This window comes from Paramisgurnus dabryanus, chromosome 1 (genome assembly GCF_030506205.2).
Source record: "Paramisgurnus dabryanus chromosome 1, PD_genome_1.1, whole genome shotgun sequence".
In the NCBI taxonomy this organism is placed as follows: domain Eukaryota; kingdom Metazoa; phylum Chordata; class Actinopteri; order Cypriniformes; family Cobitidae; genus Paramisgurnus; species Paramisgurnus dabryanus.
Window position 1 is genome coordinate 52,642,598 of NC_133337.1, and position 19,859 is coordinate 52,662,456.

General features: G+C 37.5%; 1 protein-coding gene and 1 long non-coding RNA gene across 11 annotated transcripts in view; both read left to right on the forward strand.

Moving 5' to 3' along the window:
- usp54b (ubiquitin specific peptidase 54b) overlaps nt 1-19,859 on the forward strand; it is a 192,239-nt gene that overhangs the window by 170,330 nt on the left and 2,050 nt on the right. For all 10 annotated transcript variants that reach the window (XM_073815525.1, XM_073815523.1, XM_073815529.1 and 7 more), the window contains 7 exons: nt 5,323-5,456; nt 8,182-8,385; nt 8,468-8,639; nt 9,246-9,410; nt 12,999-13,106; nt 17,432-17,618; nt 17,810-18,022. In XM_073815525.1, the coding sequence (XP_073671626.1) occupies nt 5,323-5,456; nt 8,182-8,385; nt 8,468-8,639; nt 9,246-9,410; nt 12,999-13,106; nt 17,432-17,618; nt 17,810-18,022 (1,183 nt within the window). The remainder of the gene's footprint in view (nt 1-5,322; nt 5,457-8,181; nt 8,386-8,467; nt 8,640-9,245; nt 9,411-12,998; nt 13,107-17,431; nt 17,619-17,809; nt 18,023-19,859) is intronic.
- LOC135720262 (uncharacterized) lies at nt 925-2,885 on the forward strand. Its single transcript, XR_010521245.1, has 4 exons — nt 925-980; nt 1,485-1,580; nt 2,625-2,756; nt 2,839-2,885. It is a non-coding gene; the product is annotated as an uncharacterized lncRNA (long non-coding RNA).

Genomic DNA, 19,859 nt, shown 5'->3' on the forward strand with positions numbered 1-19,859 from the left:
TGAATAGTTTAATCTACATCAATGTGTCATATTTTCTAAAATAAATTAATATTTTTGATTACATATTTATTTTAATAAGTCAGAAATGTCTCCGCTGTTTTCTGCTGACAGGCGCGGTGGGGGCTACTGGGGGCGCGTGCAACAGGTGACGCAAATTATGGGTCCTCAGAAGGCTAGACCGTCTCATTTCAGTTCTCTTTGAGAACTTCTGAGGCTGCCACCCTGAAAGACAGAGTGCTCACCTTTTAAGGTTGCATGCTTAGAAGGACACAGCTAACAAGCAGTCGATCCGCCACCCGCCCGAATCTAATTAAAATATTATTTTTCGTCACGTCATCCGCCCGATCCGCGGTTTATCCGCGGAGTCCGCGGCTGTAACCGCCAACCGCGCATCTCTAGTACAGGTAAGTCAAACAAAATACTTTGTCCCATAATCAATATATAAAATAAAAGGAATTCCTCCATTGTCTTGCATCTCTTCCTACACTCTAAAAAACGTTGGGTTGTTTTTTCAACCCAACTGCTGGGTTGAGCCAGTTGGGTTATTTTGTTGGGTTGTTTTATCAGTGTTGGGTAGTTTTTGTGTAACCCAACTTGTTGGGTTATATGTTGGGTAATTTTGAAGCAGAGCCAACTTAATAGATACATATAGCTGTTTCTCAATATTACTTTCTCTAGTCCACAAAATGTATTGTAAACATAAGTTCAGGCGAGAATATATATGTATAATGTTCAAATTTGCAGTCGGTTTGTAAAGTGAACGCCAATTTTAAAGTTCAATTTCAAAAAGTCGGAATGTTACCTGCGCGACCACCGGGTGTCAGTGTTGTTCTTCCCCAGAGAGAACTTCTCCCTTCCCCCACACAGACACGTCAGACTCCTCCTGCCACAGCACGCTACCTGACGCGGGAATTTAACATCACTTCAGGATTCATAAACGTTTTTTCATCGACTTATCTTTGATTTATTTGAAGGAAAAGGTTTGTGTCATTGTTTTTAATCATTTAAACTATTTCTGAATGCAAAAGTATGCAAAATGATGGTTCACAAGACATAACTCTTATTAAAAGTTTTATTAGCGTCCGTTGGCTAGTCTGTAATGCTCAGTAAATCTATATGCTTGCTTTTAAATGATTTAAATATTTCGTTTGATCAAACGTTTTATGAAATATGTCTAAAATGGCTTGTTTTAATAATTTTAGAAACGTTAGAATGTAACGTATTCTAATGGTTTAGAAATTCAGTTTAAAACAGATAAAGTTAATATGAGGAGGAAACGTGTACGTTTTAAATAAATAGTCGTTTGTCGTAAAAGTTGAAATCAAACTGATGCTTTTAATATCATGTTTAGATCATGAAACTTTAGCCTTGAGTTCACAGACAGGGTGTGAACTCTCATATGGTCTGTAAGTTACAGACATTTTTATCTTTTTCAAATGTTTTTGATGATGCCCACTTAAATCACAGTTTTGGCTCTTCCTCAGACCCTGATGGATAAAAGATGGATATTTTTTTCCTGGAGAAGCTAAAACAATGTCACTTTGAGGTTCTGATACCAGCTTTTACAAAGTTATTTACAGGTAACATGAAAATGCACTTGTTTTTTATTATTTAAAGTGATATGTTTATAATACAATGAGGCATATCAAAGCATTTCTTTATTAAGAATCCCTGCTTATTTTGCTGTGAGTATGTCATTTTCAAAAGTAGTAAGGTTGCACGATTAAAGGAATAGTTCACCCAAAAGTTATATTAAACTCATGATTTACTCACCCCCAAGCCATTCGAGATGCATATGTCCATCATTTTTTAGACAAACACATTTTGAGATATTTTAGAAAATGTCTTAGATCTTTCAGTTAAACAAATGTAATGTTACAGGGTCCACTCCTTCACGTCCAAAAAATGTGCATCCATCCTTCACAAAAGAAATCCAAATGGCTCCACGATGATAAGCAAAGGTCTTCTGAGGGTAATCCTTGCCGTTTTTTTGTAGAAATATCTATATTTAAACTTTATAAACAAAAATAACTAGCTTCCAGTAATACCGCCATCTTAGACTCCTCTGTATTCAGGACAGCTCTCATCTTAAATGCGGACGCGACCAAGATGGCGCCATTAGCAGAAGCTAGTTATTTTTGTTATAATTCTACAACAACACTGCACGGATTACCCTCAGAAGGCCTTTGTTTATTATCGTGGAGCCATATGGATTTATTTTGTGAAGGATGGATGCAAATATTTTTGGACTTGAAGGAGTGGATCCCATAACTTTACATTTGATTAACTAAAAGATCTAAAACATTTTCTAAAATAACTGAAAATGTGTTAGTCTGAAAAATGATGGACGTATGCATCTTGGATGGCTTGGAGGTGAGTAATTATGGGTTTAATATCTTTTTTGGCCCAACTATCTCTTTAATTGTATACAATTGTCAAGCCCATCTCATCGGTAAAGCCGGTTCTGTGATTAGAAGTAAATTGCCATCATCTGAGAACAGGTGAAGCACCATTTACTACACGCAACCGTAGTTCACTGACAAGCTAGCCCATATAGCATTCATTATCGCATAAATTTACATTAAAGTTTTATTGAAAATGAATGCATGATTTGTCATTTTCAGAGTTCACAAGACTTCTCTGTGTTATTCCCTGACCATGCCGAAAAGCTATTTGAAACTTGGGCACTGCATTTTACAGACAGAATCCTGCAACTTCCCAGCCAAGAACCAGGAGCATCAACAAATCACCTACAGGTACACTTGGGAATACAATTGTTATTTGCTGAGTATTATGACAGTAAAGTTACTAATTTAACCTAAACATTTTTCTCTACAGAACCCCATGATGATATTCCAACTCCTGTCTACAAAAGTGGGAAGAAAAGTTTAAGTTTATGTAAGTAATGGAAGTATTGCACACTTTGCTTTGCAAGCAACCTAAAACATTTAATATTTTGTTTGTGAACTAGCAAGAAGACATGTTTACAAGTAGGAATAGAGTTAAAACTCTGCCAAGATAAATGTTCTTTTACTCGCAACTCTAAAACATTAACTTTAGGGACAAACGTTAAAGGAATAGTCTACTCATTTTCAATATTAAAATATGTTATTACCTTAACTAAGAATTGTTGATACATCCCTCTATCATCTGTTTGCGTGCACGTAAGCGCTGGAGCCTGTGCGGCGCTTCGATAGCATTTAGCTTAGCCCCATTCATTCAATGGTACCATTTAGAGATAAAGTTAGAAGTGACCAAACACATCAACGTTTTTCCTATTTAAGATGAGTAGTTATACGAGCAAGTTTGGTGGTACAAAATAAAACGTAGCACTTTTCTAAGCGGATTTAAAAGAGTAACTATATTTTATGGCGTAATAGCACTTTTGGGAGTACTTCGACTCGGCGCAGTAACACCCTCCCTCTCCCATTATGAGAGGGAGAAGGGGAGCGGACTTTTCAGGCGAGTCGAAGTACTCCCAAAAGTGCTATTACGCCATAAAATATAGTTCCTCTTTTAAATCCGCTTAGAAAAGCGCTACGTTTTATATTGTACCACCAAACTTGCTCGTATAGCTACTCATCTTAAATAGGAAAAACGTTGATGTGTTTGGTCACTTCTAACTTTATCTCTGAGTGGTACCATTGAATGAATGGGGCAAAGCTAAATGCTATCGAAGTGTCGCAGCGCGCTCCAGCGCTTACGTGCACGCACACAGATGATAGAGGGATGTATCAACTTTTCTTAGTTAAGGTAATAACATAGTTTAATATTGAAAATGAGTAGACTATTCCTTTAATGTCCAGCCCTGTATTCATTACATAATATATGCTAATAAAGTGTTGGCTATATTAAGTAATAAGGGCAAGTATGCAGGTTGTTGCAAAATCTAAAAAATCGGGCTTACTGCCAGGTAAAGTGACGTGGCAGAATCTGAAATTACTGTGAATCTGAGTTATTGGCATGAACAAAGAGTATATTGTAAGGTTATTGAAATAAAACAGAAATTTATAAATTTCATTGCAATTAAACTAGATACTACATTTGTGTGTATGAAATATCAATTGTTTGGTTTTGTATAATAATGCTGCATCATGCATTTAGCGTCTTTGCCTGCATTCTAACAAGTGTTTTGTCTGTTTCAACAGGTTGGGACCAACATGGTTGCATTCTTCTGAGAGGCTGAGGTGACAAAACCATTCCCATTTGTCCTTGGATTGGAAGATGACGATCTCTGCCATCAAGCCTTCGTTGTTTTTGACAGACAGTCACTCCAGCAATACACCCTCCTTGGTGATGTTGACATGTTTTAAACTTTTTTTTATGTTTTGGACATTCATTTTACTAAGCAGTGCACATCAGTGTGGGTGTTTTTGAAGACTGTTGTTTACAAACTCCCAAGAACGGTATCTCTTTCTATAAGACGTCTGTGTAGTTATTTGTCATGCTAGGGTGATAACTCATGTTGATCATATATTGACTGTTTGTGCAACTTAGTGTTGATCTTATGTGTTACATTAACCATTTCTTATTACACGGTTCTCTAAAATGCTAGATTTTGATTGGCCAGTCGTGACATTCTACTACTGCTCAAAACTAAAAACTCCAATGCTGAAAATCATTTTGACAAGTATAGTTTTATATTACACAAAAATTAAATATCAATGTCTATTAATAACATATCCGACATTAAATTTACAAATGATTAAACCAATGTGTTTGTGACATTTGTCCTGAAGAAACTGTTGGGGCTTTTTTCTGTGATGACATGCTGCCAATACATTATCCCTTACTTGTACAACTTTTTACTTGATCTAATTGTAATGTTAACCGGGTATCTGTCATTTTAGATCGTGAGATATAATACTAATATATTTTTTTATTAGAAAGTTGATTGTTTGTGTAGGGCTATGTACTCTTTTATTGTTCATGTGCAATAAATATGCTTTTTCAATTAAATCTATGCTTTGTTATTTATAGACACCACAATGAAAGGTATGAAAGCAATTTAAACCACAAAATTTCAGCTTTAAACACATTAACCAAACGTTGGGTTGTTTCAACCCAACAAAAAGTTATTTCTACCCAACAGATGGGTTAAAAAATCAACCCAACTGGTTGGGTTGATTGTACAACCCAACTTGTTGGGTTAAAATAACCCAGTGTTGGGTTGGTCCATATTTAACCCAACGTTGGGTTGCAAAACAACCCAAGTTGGGTTAATTTTAACCCAACGTTTTTTAGAGTGTAGCTTTCTAACTCATTTCTACTGAACTTATTGTCTAACACTTTTACTTTGTTTCAATGTATGCATTTATCCAGGAGTAGGAGTCTGAGGACACCTGCCAACATGTTTATCATTAACCTGGCTGTTACTGACTTTCTGATGTGTGCCACTCAGACACCAACCTTCTTCACCACCAGTATGCATAAGCGATGGATCTTTGGGGAAAAAGGTAATCCAGCTGTCAACTAATAAGCCATGACTGCTTGATCAAACGCGTTTAATCTTTTTAAATGGTTCAGATCCAGGCCTTTATAGTTGCTCACTCATATGGTAAAAAAGAGTGTAACGTTATCTATAACCTAAATGATGTAAACTCACCTCTTGATTCAAGCTGATAGAAGAGCAACTTTGACTGAACTAACCACTCGTTACAACCGAGGTATGCAGCAAAGCATTTGTGAAGCCACAACACGCACAACCTTTAGGCGGATGGGCTACAACACCAGAAGACCGCACCGAGAACCACTCATCTCCACTACAAATAGGAAAAGAGGCTACAATTTACACAAGCTCACCAAAATTGGACAGTTGAAGACTGGAAAAATGTTGCCTGGTCTGATGAGTCTCGATTTCTGTTTACCTGAGCATTGTTTCTGACCATGTCCATCCCTTTATGACAAGCATGTACCCATCCTCTGATGGCTACTTCCAGGAGGATAATGCACCATGTCACAAAGCTTGAATAATTTCAAACTGGTTTCTTGAACATGACAATGAGTTCACTGTACTAAAATGGCCCCCACAGTCACCAGATCTCAACCCAATAGAGCATCTTTGGGATGTGGTGGAACAGGAGTTTCGTGCCCTGGATGTGCATCCCACAAATCTCCATCAACTGCAAGATGCTATCCTATCAATATGGGCCAACATTTCTAAAGAATGCTTTCAGCACCTTGTAGAATTAAGGCAGGTCTGAAGGCGAAAGGGGGTCAAACACAGTATTAGTATGGCGTTTCTAATAATCCTTTAGGTGAGTGTAAGTCTAGTTTTTAGACAAAAAATATAATCTTTTAAATAAATTGTTGCTTAAAACAAGCAAAAAAAATCTGCCAATGGAATAAGAAACTTTTTCTTGAAATAAGTTTACTTTTTCATAAACACTTAATTCAAGTTATTCCGTTGGCAGAAAAGTCTAAAAACTAGACTTATTTTCCTTGGTAATTTTGCTCATCAAGAAAATAGATATTTTACTGAAAACAAGACAAAAATACTAAGTAAGAAAGTCATTTTTTGCAGTGTATGTTTTATGCATACCTTTTCGTTTATTATAGAAAGCATGTAATACAAATACAATATTTTAAAGATGTGATGTCTTATATAAAGATTTAAAGATTAGTCGCTAGAGTCTCTCTTGAAAGCATACCATTTCATGCTTGTAAATATCTGATATGTGGCATTAGGCTTCGAATGATCGAATAAGGACTTGACCACAAGATATGTCAGGTCACTTAAGGGTACTTTGATCACTGATGGACTTTTGTTTAGAGCCTTTTAAGCACTAAAGTCTGTTCTTTGATGTGAAGTAGTTGCTGCTTGCTTGATGGAGTGGAAGGAACTCTCATAAGATTTCCCTCAAGGTTTCTCGACGGCTTGTGAGCGTCTGCTTCAATTCCTCTTGTTCTGACTCAAGTTCTCAACCCTCTTAAAAATAAAAATGCTACAGGTTCTTTGCAGAAGAACCATTCCCCCCAAAAACATTCAGTCAAAAGTTCTCAAAAGAATAATTTCTATAAAGAAACTTTTTCACTACAATGAACTTGTTGTGAAACAGTAAGATTCTTTGATTGATAAAGATTCGTTATGGAACCATACAGCCTTAAATGATTCTTCAATGGCAGAGGTCTCAACCCTGCTCCTGGCGAGCTACCATCCTGCAGATTTCAGCTCTAACCCCAATCAAACACAGCTGAACCAGCTAATCAAGCTGTTTGGGGTTGCTTGATAATTACAGACAGGTGTGTGGGAGCACAGTTGGAACTAAAGTCTGCGCGAAGGTAGCTCACTAGGATCGGGGTTGGAGACCAATCAGGACATGCTCGCTGTCACTTTCTCGCTTTGTCTTGTTGCTTGCTCTGAGACCATGTTCAAATTTTTTTTTTTAACTTGCACGTTTTCAAATAATTGATTTCCGGGATATTTAACAGCATTCGCGGGCATCAGGGAGCATCATATGGGAGACTTCCGCAAGGTATGGAACAGGTGGTCTGACACAGTAATAACAAAACCTAAAAGTACATTTTGAGGACCAGCCAAATGACGAAAACCCATAATACCTGGCATAATATTAACATATTTATGTAACTACTATTTTATGGAAAATGTATTCTGTTGGGTTTATAGTAAGCATTAGAGAACAGAAAATATTAAACAACAGTAAAGTCAATAAAAAGTAAATTAATTCAGGTAAAGCTTTGCCAAGCTTCCTTTTGGCACATCTGTCTAAAATCATCTTCTATTCAGAGGTCATTTTGTTAATAAAAGGTAAGAATTTGCACATTAGTCTTGTGTTGTTCATATACTGTCCTTGGTGTTTTAGTTGAATAAATAGAAAAACATTACCAGTGCCAGTTGCTTGGCTGGTGCACAACCCAGTTTCTTTAATTTAGTAGCTCCAAATTCTGTTTGAAGACACAGCCAAATTGAAATATGCCAGCTCTGACCTGTCTTTGTTCATATCTGATCTGGCTGTGTTTCTGTGTAAAATCTGTGCAAAGGTTCAAGCATCGTATTTTATTATTTTCCCACAATTTATTATTAATATGAAATAATTTCTGTGTAAATGCATATAGGCTGTGCAACATTCTGCATAAACGCAGCCTTTTGTGATATCCTGTGCAGATGCACCTGTGACATAAAGACGTCCATTTTTAAACACAATTTTTCTTTCTTTGCAGCCTGTGAATTATATGCATTCTGCGGTGCTCTGTTTGGTATCTGCTCAATGATCACACTCATGATAATTGCGGTTGATCGATACATTGTGATTACGCGACCGCTGACTTCCATCGGCGTTATGTCACGCAAACGCGCCCTGGTCATACTCGCTGTTGCATGGCTGTACTCCATGGGCTGGAGCCTGCCCCCGTTCTTTGGATGGAGTAAGCGATTACAAGCACCCACATGATCACATACACGCAAACAACTGCAGACCGTGACTGAATTTTATCTTTTCATTCACAGGCGCGTATGTTCCCGAAGGTCTGCTGACTTCCTGTTCGTGGGACTACATGACCTTCAGTCCTTCTGTTCGCGCCTACACAATGCTGCTGTTCATCTTTGTGTTCTTCATTCCCCTTTTTGTCATCATGTACTGCTACATCTTCATCTTCAGGGCCATTCGTAATACCAACAGGTGACAATGAATGGACGGCATACATAATTTTTATTTACATTAACAAGGATTGTTTAAGATGTATAAAAAAAAAATATTGTGACACCCTTAAAAGACTTTACAATTACTATTAAGAATGCACCGAAACCCATATTTGTTTATTTAGAATAGTATCTGGCAATACTGATGATATATCGGTTTTACACTTTTTAAATTATTGTTGTGAAATCCTAGCAGTGCAGAGGGTAAAAGTTATTTTTTAAATACATCATTTTCCAGTCACCTTTTGCAGGATTTAATCATCAGCTGTTTTAAAGCAAATGTCAGATGTCCAATAGTGGAAACAATTCCTTTTATCTTTAGCTGATATGGATTATAGGCCAATACATCGGTGCATCCTAACTCCTACTATTAAAGCTTTTCTGGCCCAGAAGAAGAAGACAAAGAAGAATCAGGATATTGTAAATGGAGGCGTGTTAGTGCTTACAAAGAGATTGATTTCAGATGCTATGTTTACAGTGTCCTTTACAGAAACAGACCAATCAACTCAACTCTGTTTGTTCACTTTGTTAACTGATGCATGTGTTTTCCCTGCCCGTGTGTGTATGCATGTGATGGGGATAACAGAGCTGTAGGAAAAATCAATGGAGAAGGAGGGCCCAAAGACTCCATCAAGAGGTTCAACCGGATGAAAAATGAATGGAAAATGGCAAAAATAGCGTTGATAGTGATCCTGCTGTATGTCATCTCCTGGTCTCCTTACTCCTGTGTGGCTCTTACAGCTTTTGCTGGGTGAGAATGAACATATCCTTCACATGATTCGTAGCTGTTTTCATAGTTTGGCTTATTATAGTGATACAGTAATAGGTTTATCCAACATTTTCTATTGATATTCTGATCCAACTTAAAATTTCTTGTCGCCCTTTTAGTTTTTGTCTTAGTCTTACGGACAAAAATGCTTTTTAGTTTTAGTCACATTTTAGTCACTTATAAACTTGATAGTTTTAGTCGATAAAAAAGCAAAAAGGTTTTAGTCAAGTTTAAGTGAATTTTAGTAAAAAAAACTGGTCTTTAACAAATTAATTTAGGTAAAAAATTGTGGTGTATTTAATACTATTAAAATGTGCATTAAGGTTGTCCCTGAGGCAGTGGCGGTTCTAGACAAATTTCACTAGGGGGGCCAAGGAGGGGCCAGTGTTTTACCAGAGGGGCACATAAAAAAATGGAAAGAAATTATATTTAAAGATTTTAGGGGTGGTTACAGGAATTAGTTTAAGACAGGACTAGGCCTTAGTTTAATTAGGAAATATAACTAGTTTTAACAAACATGCCTTACTAAAAACATTACTTGTGTGCATTTTGAAGCAAAACAAAGGGCACTGGTGTATTCCCTGCTGAAAAAAACAGCCAGCTAAACCAGCATCAAACCAGCATAGACCAGCATAATTCGCATGCTGGTCCATGCTGGTTTGATGCTGTTTTTTTTCAGCAGGGTTAAGATATGGCATTGCAAGTTGTTTTCCGTTTGGACAGCTCTTACATTTATTTTAGTCTAGGACTAGTCTAATCCCTTTCCGGGAAACTGCCCCGTAAACTTTATTTTACTTTACAATCATATAAATATTTATTTAATAAAAGAGTGAGTGCAGGTGCAAAAGGGGAGCTGGGCTCTTTTCTAAAGCACCCCAACCGAAAAGCATGCGAGCCTACTCAATAAACTTTATGAAATGCAAACTTTTATAAAGACAAACGTTGGTTTTAGTTTACATATAAACACACATTGCTAGACAGTTAGGGACCACAATCTAATCAGTATTTAAAATAATATTTATTTTAAATTGTAAACATTTTTATATGTAACATTTAATTATATTCCTCCAATTGTATGCACGTATATGTAAGAGCATAATAACAGCGCTTTTTACAATGTGTAAACTTTAAAAAGTTAGTGAGATGTAGGTTTTGCCGGTTGTTGATGAGTAACAGCTGTAAATGATCACCGCGCTTAAGCAGCCACGCCACAGGAGAACAAGTGAACAGTGTCCCAATATGAAGTGAGCTAGAGTCCTTACCAGTGCCCAAACCTGCATTCACACTCTCAACATCGGGAGGTTGGGAACAAATTGAGACACTCGCTGAGCAGCACCTGCAGCCAGCTACAATGGTTGGGTGCGCCGCTCTAATTCGCCCGTGTAGAACGTTGCGTCGCATTAGTTCCTCTTTTGGCGCTCGCGTGTAAAATCAAAATAAATGTATACTTTTTTATTTGGTCAGCACGGGGTGGCCACAGGGGTGGCCAGGGACATGTCTACAGAGGCACGGGCCACCCTTGGCCTCCGTGTAGAACCGCCACTGCCCTGAGGGCTTGCCGTTGTCGTTGTGCCTTCTGTGCATGTCATAACAAAAAAGTTGAGCCTGATATACCCTCATGTTGAGTTTGTGTGTTACGCTGAGACCTCGCTTATAAAGTTGAGAAACGCGTGCCTTGCCTTGTTTTTTTAAATACACCACAAAAAGTATTGGAAATGGGCATAGGTTTGACAAGTAGATACATGTAAAACCTTAAGCTTACCATGAAATGTGTCATAAGGCGATTGTCGAGTAAAATTGAATGTATATGATATGTTAACAGCGTGACTTGTTAGTTACCTTTAAAAAAATATTAGTATGATTAGCCTTCAGGGGCCGCTTGAGGTTGGTGGTATTCTTCCCACCTAGTTTCTGGCCACATTTACCGTCGTCTCCCAATATGCATTCCGGTTTTCTTTCTGATAGATTATAATGAAAGTATGTCCATAAATCATCTCGTCGTTTCCGTTTATTGGTGTCACCGCCATAGTCCTTCGAACTCGCCACAGCCGCAGGTGTGTTGTTGTTGTGTGAAATCTGGAGCGCATGTGCGGCATGGTGGCAGCCGGGTGGTGGGCATACCCAAAACAAGGATAGGAAGCGGCGGCATTGCTGATACTTTTTAGCTAAAAACAGACAAATTTCACGCAAATAGGCAGAAACGACATGCATTGTAAACGTCAGACTTATAATCATTTTCGTTCCGTCTCGTCAACGAAAACTCGAAAGCGCCTTTAAAATATTAAAAAAGGCCCAAACTTTCACTGGGACAGTGCCCTTTAAAAACACCCTAATATTTTTAATTTGGGTACACAGGTATACATTTGGAATCAATGTATACATTTGATGTACTAATACACTTTAAAAAGTAAAATTTGGATCAACTTAAAAACTTTAATTTTAGAGGTTTTTTTACTTTTTTTAAGTGAAAATTTAAGGTGAAATAATAAAAAAATCACTTTAATTGGTAATACCCAAAATATGTAAACATTTTCAACTTAAAAGTATTTTTTTAAGTTAATCCAACTTTTACTTTTTACAGCGTATGTGGCACTGGACCGTAAGTTGCATGGGTATATTTGTAGAAAAAGTCAAAAATGCATCGCATGGGTCAAAATGATAGATTTTTCTTTTATGCCAAAAATCATTACGTAAAGATCATGTTAGATGAAGATAGTTTGTACATTTTCTACCGTTAATATATCAAAACTTTATTTTTTGGATGCAGCAAAAAATTGGCTTCCTCTCATTGCTTCCCGCTCTTTCAGGATTTCTTATTTAAGGTCAAAATGAAATTGGAATGATAAACTGTTATTTGTTTTAAAATATTGTGTTTTTTTTACATATGACTTATCTTTGAGCTTCATTATTATTTTTTTAATTATTATCTTTAATCAAATCAGTTCTCGAAAGAAGCCGTTTCACTCTGACACTTGGCGACTTTAAGTTTGGTTTTTATGTATTCCAATTCAGTCCACAAGGTCAGAACAGCTGTAAGCCAGTAGAAAATGCTAAAAAACCTTTTATACTTAATACAAACCTCAATAGTAATTATGCATTGCTAAAAGGACTTAATTTGGACTTTGAACTTTAAAAGTGATTTTCTCTATATTTTGATTTTTGGCACACTCAGATTCCAGATTTTCACATTTTTGTATATCATCCGAATATTTTCCTATCAAAACAAAGCATACATAAATGGTAAGCTTATTTTTTTAGCTTTCAGATGATCTATAGATCTCAATTTCAAAAAATGTACCCTTACGACTGATTTTATGGTCACATACTGTATGAGGGGTACTTTTTGAAAGGGTATCGCACTAAGTCTTTTTTCTGACAAAAGACCAAAGATATTATATTATATTTCCTTTCCAAAGTATATCTTATTCACACACCTGCAATTTAACTGATATATTCACCTCCTTTAAACTTAAAAAAAATCTGTTAAACAAACCTAACATGTCTGTCATGTTAAGCATAAGAGCGTTATAACAGTGTCTAATGTGCAGTGTCTTCTCACTTTTTCCAAAGCTACGCTGACATGCTCACACCGTACATGAACTCTGTACCTGCCGTGATCGCCAAGGCGTCTGCCATCCACAACCCTATAATCTACGCCATCACTCACCCAAAATACAGGTATGGAAGGGCTGGTTCTGACTTCACTGAATGAGGTTCACAAACTTGCGTCACAATTGAATTCTCAATAGCGCTTATTGAGCCCTGGGCATATGTTGTTGTCTCTGTTGGATAAAAATTGGAAAAACAATGTAAGAGCACTGAAGCACAACAGCACACCTGACTCAATAACTCCGACAACTCAAGTGAAATGAAGCAGAGTTCCACAAGTAATACATGCTGGGTGCTCCATGGCCAGGCAGACTTACACTGTTAGTAATGCGTACCGAACACAAACACAAATACCTTGAGATGACAGAGTTTGATTCTGAGCTTCAGATTCATTTGAGATGAATGAATGTGCCCCTGTATAGCTCAGTAGTAGAGCATTGTGTTAGCAACGAAAAACGGCATGGGTTTGATCCCAGGGAACACTTTAACATTAAAGTGTAAGGGCCCTATTTTAACAATCTAAGCACATTGTCTAAAGCGCACGGTCTAAATGGGCGTGTCCGAATCCACTTTTGCAAATTTAACGACGGGAAAAATGGTTTATGCACAGCCTAAAAGTGTTGTTCCTATTTTCGTAATGAGTAATGGGGATGTTTGGGCGTAACGTGCAATAAACCAATGAGAGTCTCAGCTCTCATCCCCTTTAAAAGCATGTTGCGCCTGGCGCCATGCCTAATTCCTATTTAGAAAGCAGAATTTGTGAACTGAAAAACTAAGCAGAGGAAGAAGACCCCCAGTTTAAGATTAATGTAAAAAAAATTGTGTAGTTTTTATCTGTATTGAAATTATTATTTTTTGGGATTAAAACCTTTAAAAGCCTTTCTCTTTCAGTCATGGAAGTAAAAATAGCAGGCTTTTATTTGCTGTAAATGTATTGATATCCTACATAATCATTGTAATCTCATAAAATAATTTGCAAATATGCAAGAAAAGCTTTGTACTCTAAAATACTTTAATTGTAACAAACAGGAGATTTTAGAAGAATTTACAAACTTTTGGAGAGCAGTTTCAGCACTCGGACAGCGCCATGTTTTTTTTAAAGCATTACTTAAAAATGTTTCTCATCTCACCATATCCACAGGTACAGAGCAATCATATACAATACATCCGTGGGGTAGTATTTAAAAAAAAAAAAAAAACATTTTAAAACAGATGCATTTATTTAAAGCAAAGCATTTATTTACTTACCAGGCTACAGGTGAAGCAGCTCTTTACGCCTTCTAAACAGTGGCGGCTCGTGACTGCTCTTCCGAGGATGCGCTAATTCAAAATAAGTGTTCGGATTGTCACGTGTGTGGTTTCCTGTTCCAAAATATGTGTCCTGCGTGTCGAGATACCCTGTGTGCATCTCGAGATACCCTGTGTGCATCACGAGATACCCTGCTGCACACGCGTCAAAACCGTTTATGATAAAAGAGACGCACACGTTCCCAAAATACACGCTAGACACTTCCTTAACAGTAAAATCTGATTACGCATGAGATTATGCAAGTATCTGGCAAACGCGAGCGTCTCTATTATCATTAACCCTTTGACGCGTCTGCAGCAGACACTTATTTTGGCATGACACGTGATGCACACACGATCTCTCAAAGCGCAGAAGCCATATTTTGAAATGACGAAACACACACATGACAAGCTACATACATGTTGTGACGAACTTCGCATCGTGCGCTTCAAATAAAAAGTGTCACCGGCCGCCACTGCTTCTAAAGTCTCATAATCGGTGCTCATTTATGTACAAGAGACTCAATAATAATCTTTTACATTTTAGTCCTTTAATTTTTCATATTATAAAAAGGGTTGTGTGCTGCTGTGCATCCATGATAAGCAAACGCGCGTTGTCGTCCCGTACAAAAAACTATATTGCGCCATTGACTTTAGACTTTAGAGCAGGTTTTTGTTGGTCAAAGCCGTAGTCTTTTTTTAGTTGCCTCAAAATAGCAACGCACCAACAATGCGCCTGAACACACCTCGTTTTCAGACCAGAACGCCCATGGGGGCAAAATTGGGTGCAAATGCATTTGCTATTTAAACAACGTGGCGCTAAACGTGAAAATGATAATTGTGCCGGGTCGAACAATACGCTGCTCGCGCCGGATGTATGATAGAGCCCCAAGTCTTTCAGGGGTCCCAACTTGTGGATTGCAAATTATTTAATTAAGTCTCTCTATATTCTGTCTATACATTTAATTTACTTGAATACTTTTAATACGATTTTATATAAATAATATTTTAAGTCAGTAATCAAAACCATTAGAAGATGTCTTTGACGTTTTAATGTGATCCAGATTTTTGATCTCTTTGCAAGTTTGTAATGTGAATAATTTTTGGAATGCATTGGTTTGGTTCAAGGTTTATAAGTAGAGGTTTTTTTCTCTTTCTTTGAGGAAAAAAAATAGGAAAAATGTTTTATCATCAAAGCTGTTAAAATAGTGGGTGGTCACATATATTATAAAATTTTAAACATGCATTCAGTAAGGTTTTGCGAATTAAAATAGTTTTACCCATAAAGCAATAAATAGCATTTGAAGAAATATGAATTGTGTTTGAAATTAGGTATACTCCATCCACCAGACAGATAGTTCAGAGAAAGTACAAAGTGAAAAATGTCCAAACAAGAAAAGACGCACTGTTCCCAATTATCAAGTGGAATTTTGACAGAATTTTACTTTGCTCTTTTAGGGGCAGTTTACGCTGCAGCATTTGTAACCATAAACAGGAAAATCTTTGGTGTTTGTTTACATGACACCAGCATTTAAGAGTCATCCAGACCAGTAGTTTCAATGGGCGTTTCAAAGGGGGGGAGGGAGGAGTGGTGTATTTCTGTGCCGAATGCACTTCGCCAGGGTTCGTACAAGTTTCCGAAAGTTTTTTTCGATAACTGGTCCAGCTGACATTTCAGGGGTAAGCTATACGTATAACTTCTTTTTATGGACACTTCCCTCCGAAAAACCACATCCACACGTCAATCAGCGGGGGCACCGAGCATGCTAAGTTACAGGCATCACTTCACACGACAGCTTTGTTTTATATCAAGACTCAACAATGGCATGAAAGAAGAAGTGTGTTTTTGGATGTAGGAGAAGGAAGTTAGCACTGAAACAATGGATATAGTTTGTTAATCCAGGGTAGCAGCGGAGTTTTGCGTGTGTGTTTGTTTAACAATGGATTTCATTGAAAAGTCCCAACCGGGTCATAAGTTGCATGCGGTAAGTAAAACTAAAGTGTAATGTTGGAAATAGCGACACGAACATGTAGTGATTTATAAGTTATCCAGTAAGTGTTGTATAAAGTGTTGACTCGTACTCGCTCCTCCCGCAGTTCGTAACTCCTCCTTCCGATTTTTTTTTTGTACGTTATCGGAAAGAATATGTAAAGCTATTCTGTCTTTTATAAATCTGATAAAACTAAAGACTCCTCAGAGATATGAAATATGTAATACTACTCTATAGGTACTCCAGATAAACCTCAGATATACGCAGAAACAGCGTGTGTTATGGATGCTTTAATGTTTCTCCAAAAATGTTTACAACATTTTGGCATTTTAAAGTACGGGTAAACAAAGCTGCTACATGCTTTTGCCATTTTGTTTGTTTGTATTTATCGCAGGTACAAAGGCTTGTAGTGTTTCTTTACAAAGTACCAATCCCATCTACTGGCCTGGCATGCACATTACAGCGTATTTATTTTTCTTTTTGACAGTGTTGTCGTGTGTATGTGAAAATGTTCATAAGTGCAAACGATTACATCGTTGCCATATAAACATAGCCTTACAATCAAAGCTTATTAATGACCACAAATCCTAACATATATCTGCCTTAATACTCCTTAATACATGTACCATCGGTCCTACGATTTGCTACATTTATCAAAGGATTTTACACATCGTTTGTAAGGGAATATGTAATTAAAATCTATTGCAGTGTTTCTGTAGCCTGGTGCTGGCAATTGCAAGGTCGTCGGTTAAATACACACAAAGAAAAGCTTACACTTATTCAAGTAAAACACATCTATACGTGTTTTCAGTATGATACACTGTGCCCTTTAGGTTATTAATGTAACACATGACTATGAGTCATATGTATAATTGGAGACTCCATTGAAAAGGTCTTTTGTGCTGGAAGAGTGTACTGATTATGTGTTTGCACTGATTTTTTTTCCATTTGAGAGATATCCACTAAACGTTTACACACAGAATCATTCAAAACAAAGTGCATGGTTACTATCCACAAGTCTTTTGATTTCCTCCCCTTTCAGTGTTTCCATTCTTCTCTGTGCATCTTCCCCCTCACCGTTTTGATTTCTTTTGTGTTTATTTCTCTCTGTCTTAGGTCTGCAATCGCAAAATACATACCGTGTCTGGGAGTACTACTGTGCGTGCCACGTAAAGACCAGTTCAGCAGCAGTAGCTTTATGTCAACACGACATTCTACTGTGACCAGCCATTCATCCGAGACCAGCAGCAACCTTCACCGTGCTGGAAAAACACGCTTGTCCTCAGTGTCCGACAGTGAGTCGGTAAGACAACACCTGTGGGATTGAAACATACAATATTTAAGTGCATGAAGACTACTAATCTTTGCCTGTGCAAGATTTATATCATGCATTTTTGTGAGAAGAGTCGCTAAGAGAAGAGGAGCTATAGCTAGCATTACCTAACTGGTTGTGCTACAAATATGCATAGTGTGTGATGTGTATGGGGATTACAGGGCTGGACGGATACGGAGGTGGACCTCTCCAGCACAAGTTCCCGTCCTGCTAGTCGTCAGGTGTCATGCGAGATACGTAAAGACTTGTCGGACATTAAGCACAGCAGCTCTCTGAGGCTAAAGATCAAGAGCAGAGACTCGGGGATCTTCAACAGAACCTCAGCCCAGAGCCTAATCGAGCCAGGCCTAAACCGGACATGTGCCTACATCAGCGTAAGTGAGAGTCCTCAAAAAGTGTCTTCATTAATCACACGCTGCCCAGAATGCTCAGTACACTTTGATTTATGAAGTTCGGAAGCCCACATTCATCCTAAGAGAGGAAATGCATCTATCAGATTTAAAAATGCATGTCATTTTATGTCATCTTTTCTTATCTTGAAGATAATACTTTTGGTTTGAACAGTACTTTTAACTGCACTTTAAGAAAGTAATGCAATAAAAAGATCAAAATTCCAAAACTCATTTTAAAGGCCACATATTTTAGAGGTTGCATTTGTTGGTTGCATACATCATCAAGGTTCTCTGATTTTGGCAAATTTATTGACATTATTCCTCATAAAAATATAATCGCTATAGTTTCATTCTTATTTTAAAATGTAATGGTTGCTTTAATGAAATAAGACCAGAAATAATTATGACGTATGCAGCCAACAAATGGGACCTAGCTGGTCCAAAAAATGTTGAAAACCACTGATTTAAACCAATGGTTGGGTTTGTCGCTTTTTAACCCAACGGTTGATTAAAAACAACCCAACATTTTTTTGAGCAACAGGTACTTTCTCAAGGTGTTAAAGGAACACATCCACATTTTGGGAATTTAGTTTATTCACCGTATCCCCCAGAGTTAGATAAGTCTATACATACCTTTCTCATCCCTGTGCGTGCTGTAACTCTGTCTGACGCAGCCCCCGCTAGCACAAAGACTGGAAGTGAATGGCTCCAGCTAGCATACTGCTCCCAATAAGTGACAAAACATTTTCCTATTTATGTGTTGTGGTTTGTATAGTCACACTGTGTACAAATAACAAGGTCATATGAGACACAGCCATCTTTTAACCGTATACATACTGGGAACTACATTCTCAGAAGGCGAACCACTGCTACTTGGGCGGAGTGATTTGCACAATCTCGGGTGCTGCGGGCAAATCACTCCGCCCAAGTAGCAGCACTTTGCAGTAATTCTAGCTGGAGCCATTCACTTCCAGTCTTTGTGCTAAGCTAAGCCAGCAGGGGCTGCGTCAGACAGGGTTACAGCACGCACAGAAATGAGAAAGGTATCTATGGACTCTGGGGGACATGGTTAATAAGCTAAATTTCCCAAATGTGGGCGTGTTCCTTTAAATACTGTTAAATACTGCTGCTATCTTTGTAGACAGCCAGAGTTACCAGCCATGTTGCAAAAGTCTTTGAGGGGCATCTTTGACATTTAAATAGGGATGTGGAGGGGTCTTGAACTCTTTACATCATGGGGCGGTCTCCTGGACAGGGCTTATCCTAGTCCCAAAATGCATGTTTGAGCTGCCTAAATTTAAAAACAACTTGTACTGACATATCTTAACATTGATCAGTGACATTGTTTTGTCTTAAGATGCACACCAATATTGTTTTTGTAAGGTTTGTATTAATACAAACCCTGTCTGGGAAACTGTCCCTATAAGCTTTTATCCTTGTTACCTTTAATGCACTTGTAATAGTATTGTACAACATGACAGATAGTACACAGACAAACTTACTCCCTTATGTTAATTGATTTAGATAAATCCTGCATTTATGTGCTTAATTTTCTATATATAGAAAACTAAACATAGTCTGTTTTTTTGTGCTAAGCTGAATAAATTCAGATCAGTGGTTTCAGCTATACTATCTGTGTTCCTATAGCTTCAACTGGGAGTATTACACCAGCAATACCAAGGTCAAGTGTTTTAATCTCAGAGAATTCACAGGCATCAGATCATATATATATCAAAAATATAGCTTGAATGCACTGTAAACTGCTTTAGATGAAAGCGTTTGACAAATGCATGAAACTGATGAAACAGCGCAAGCAGAA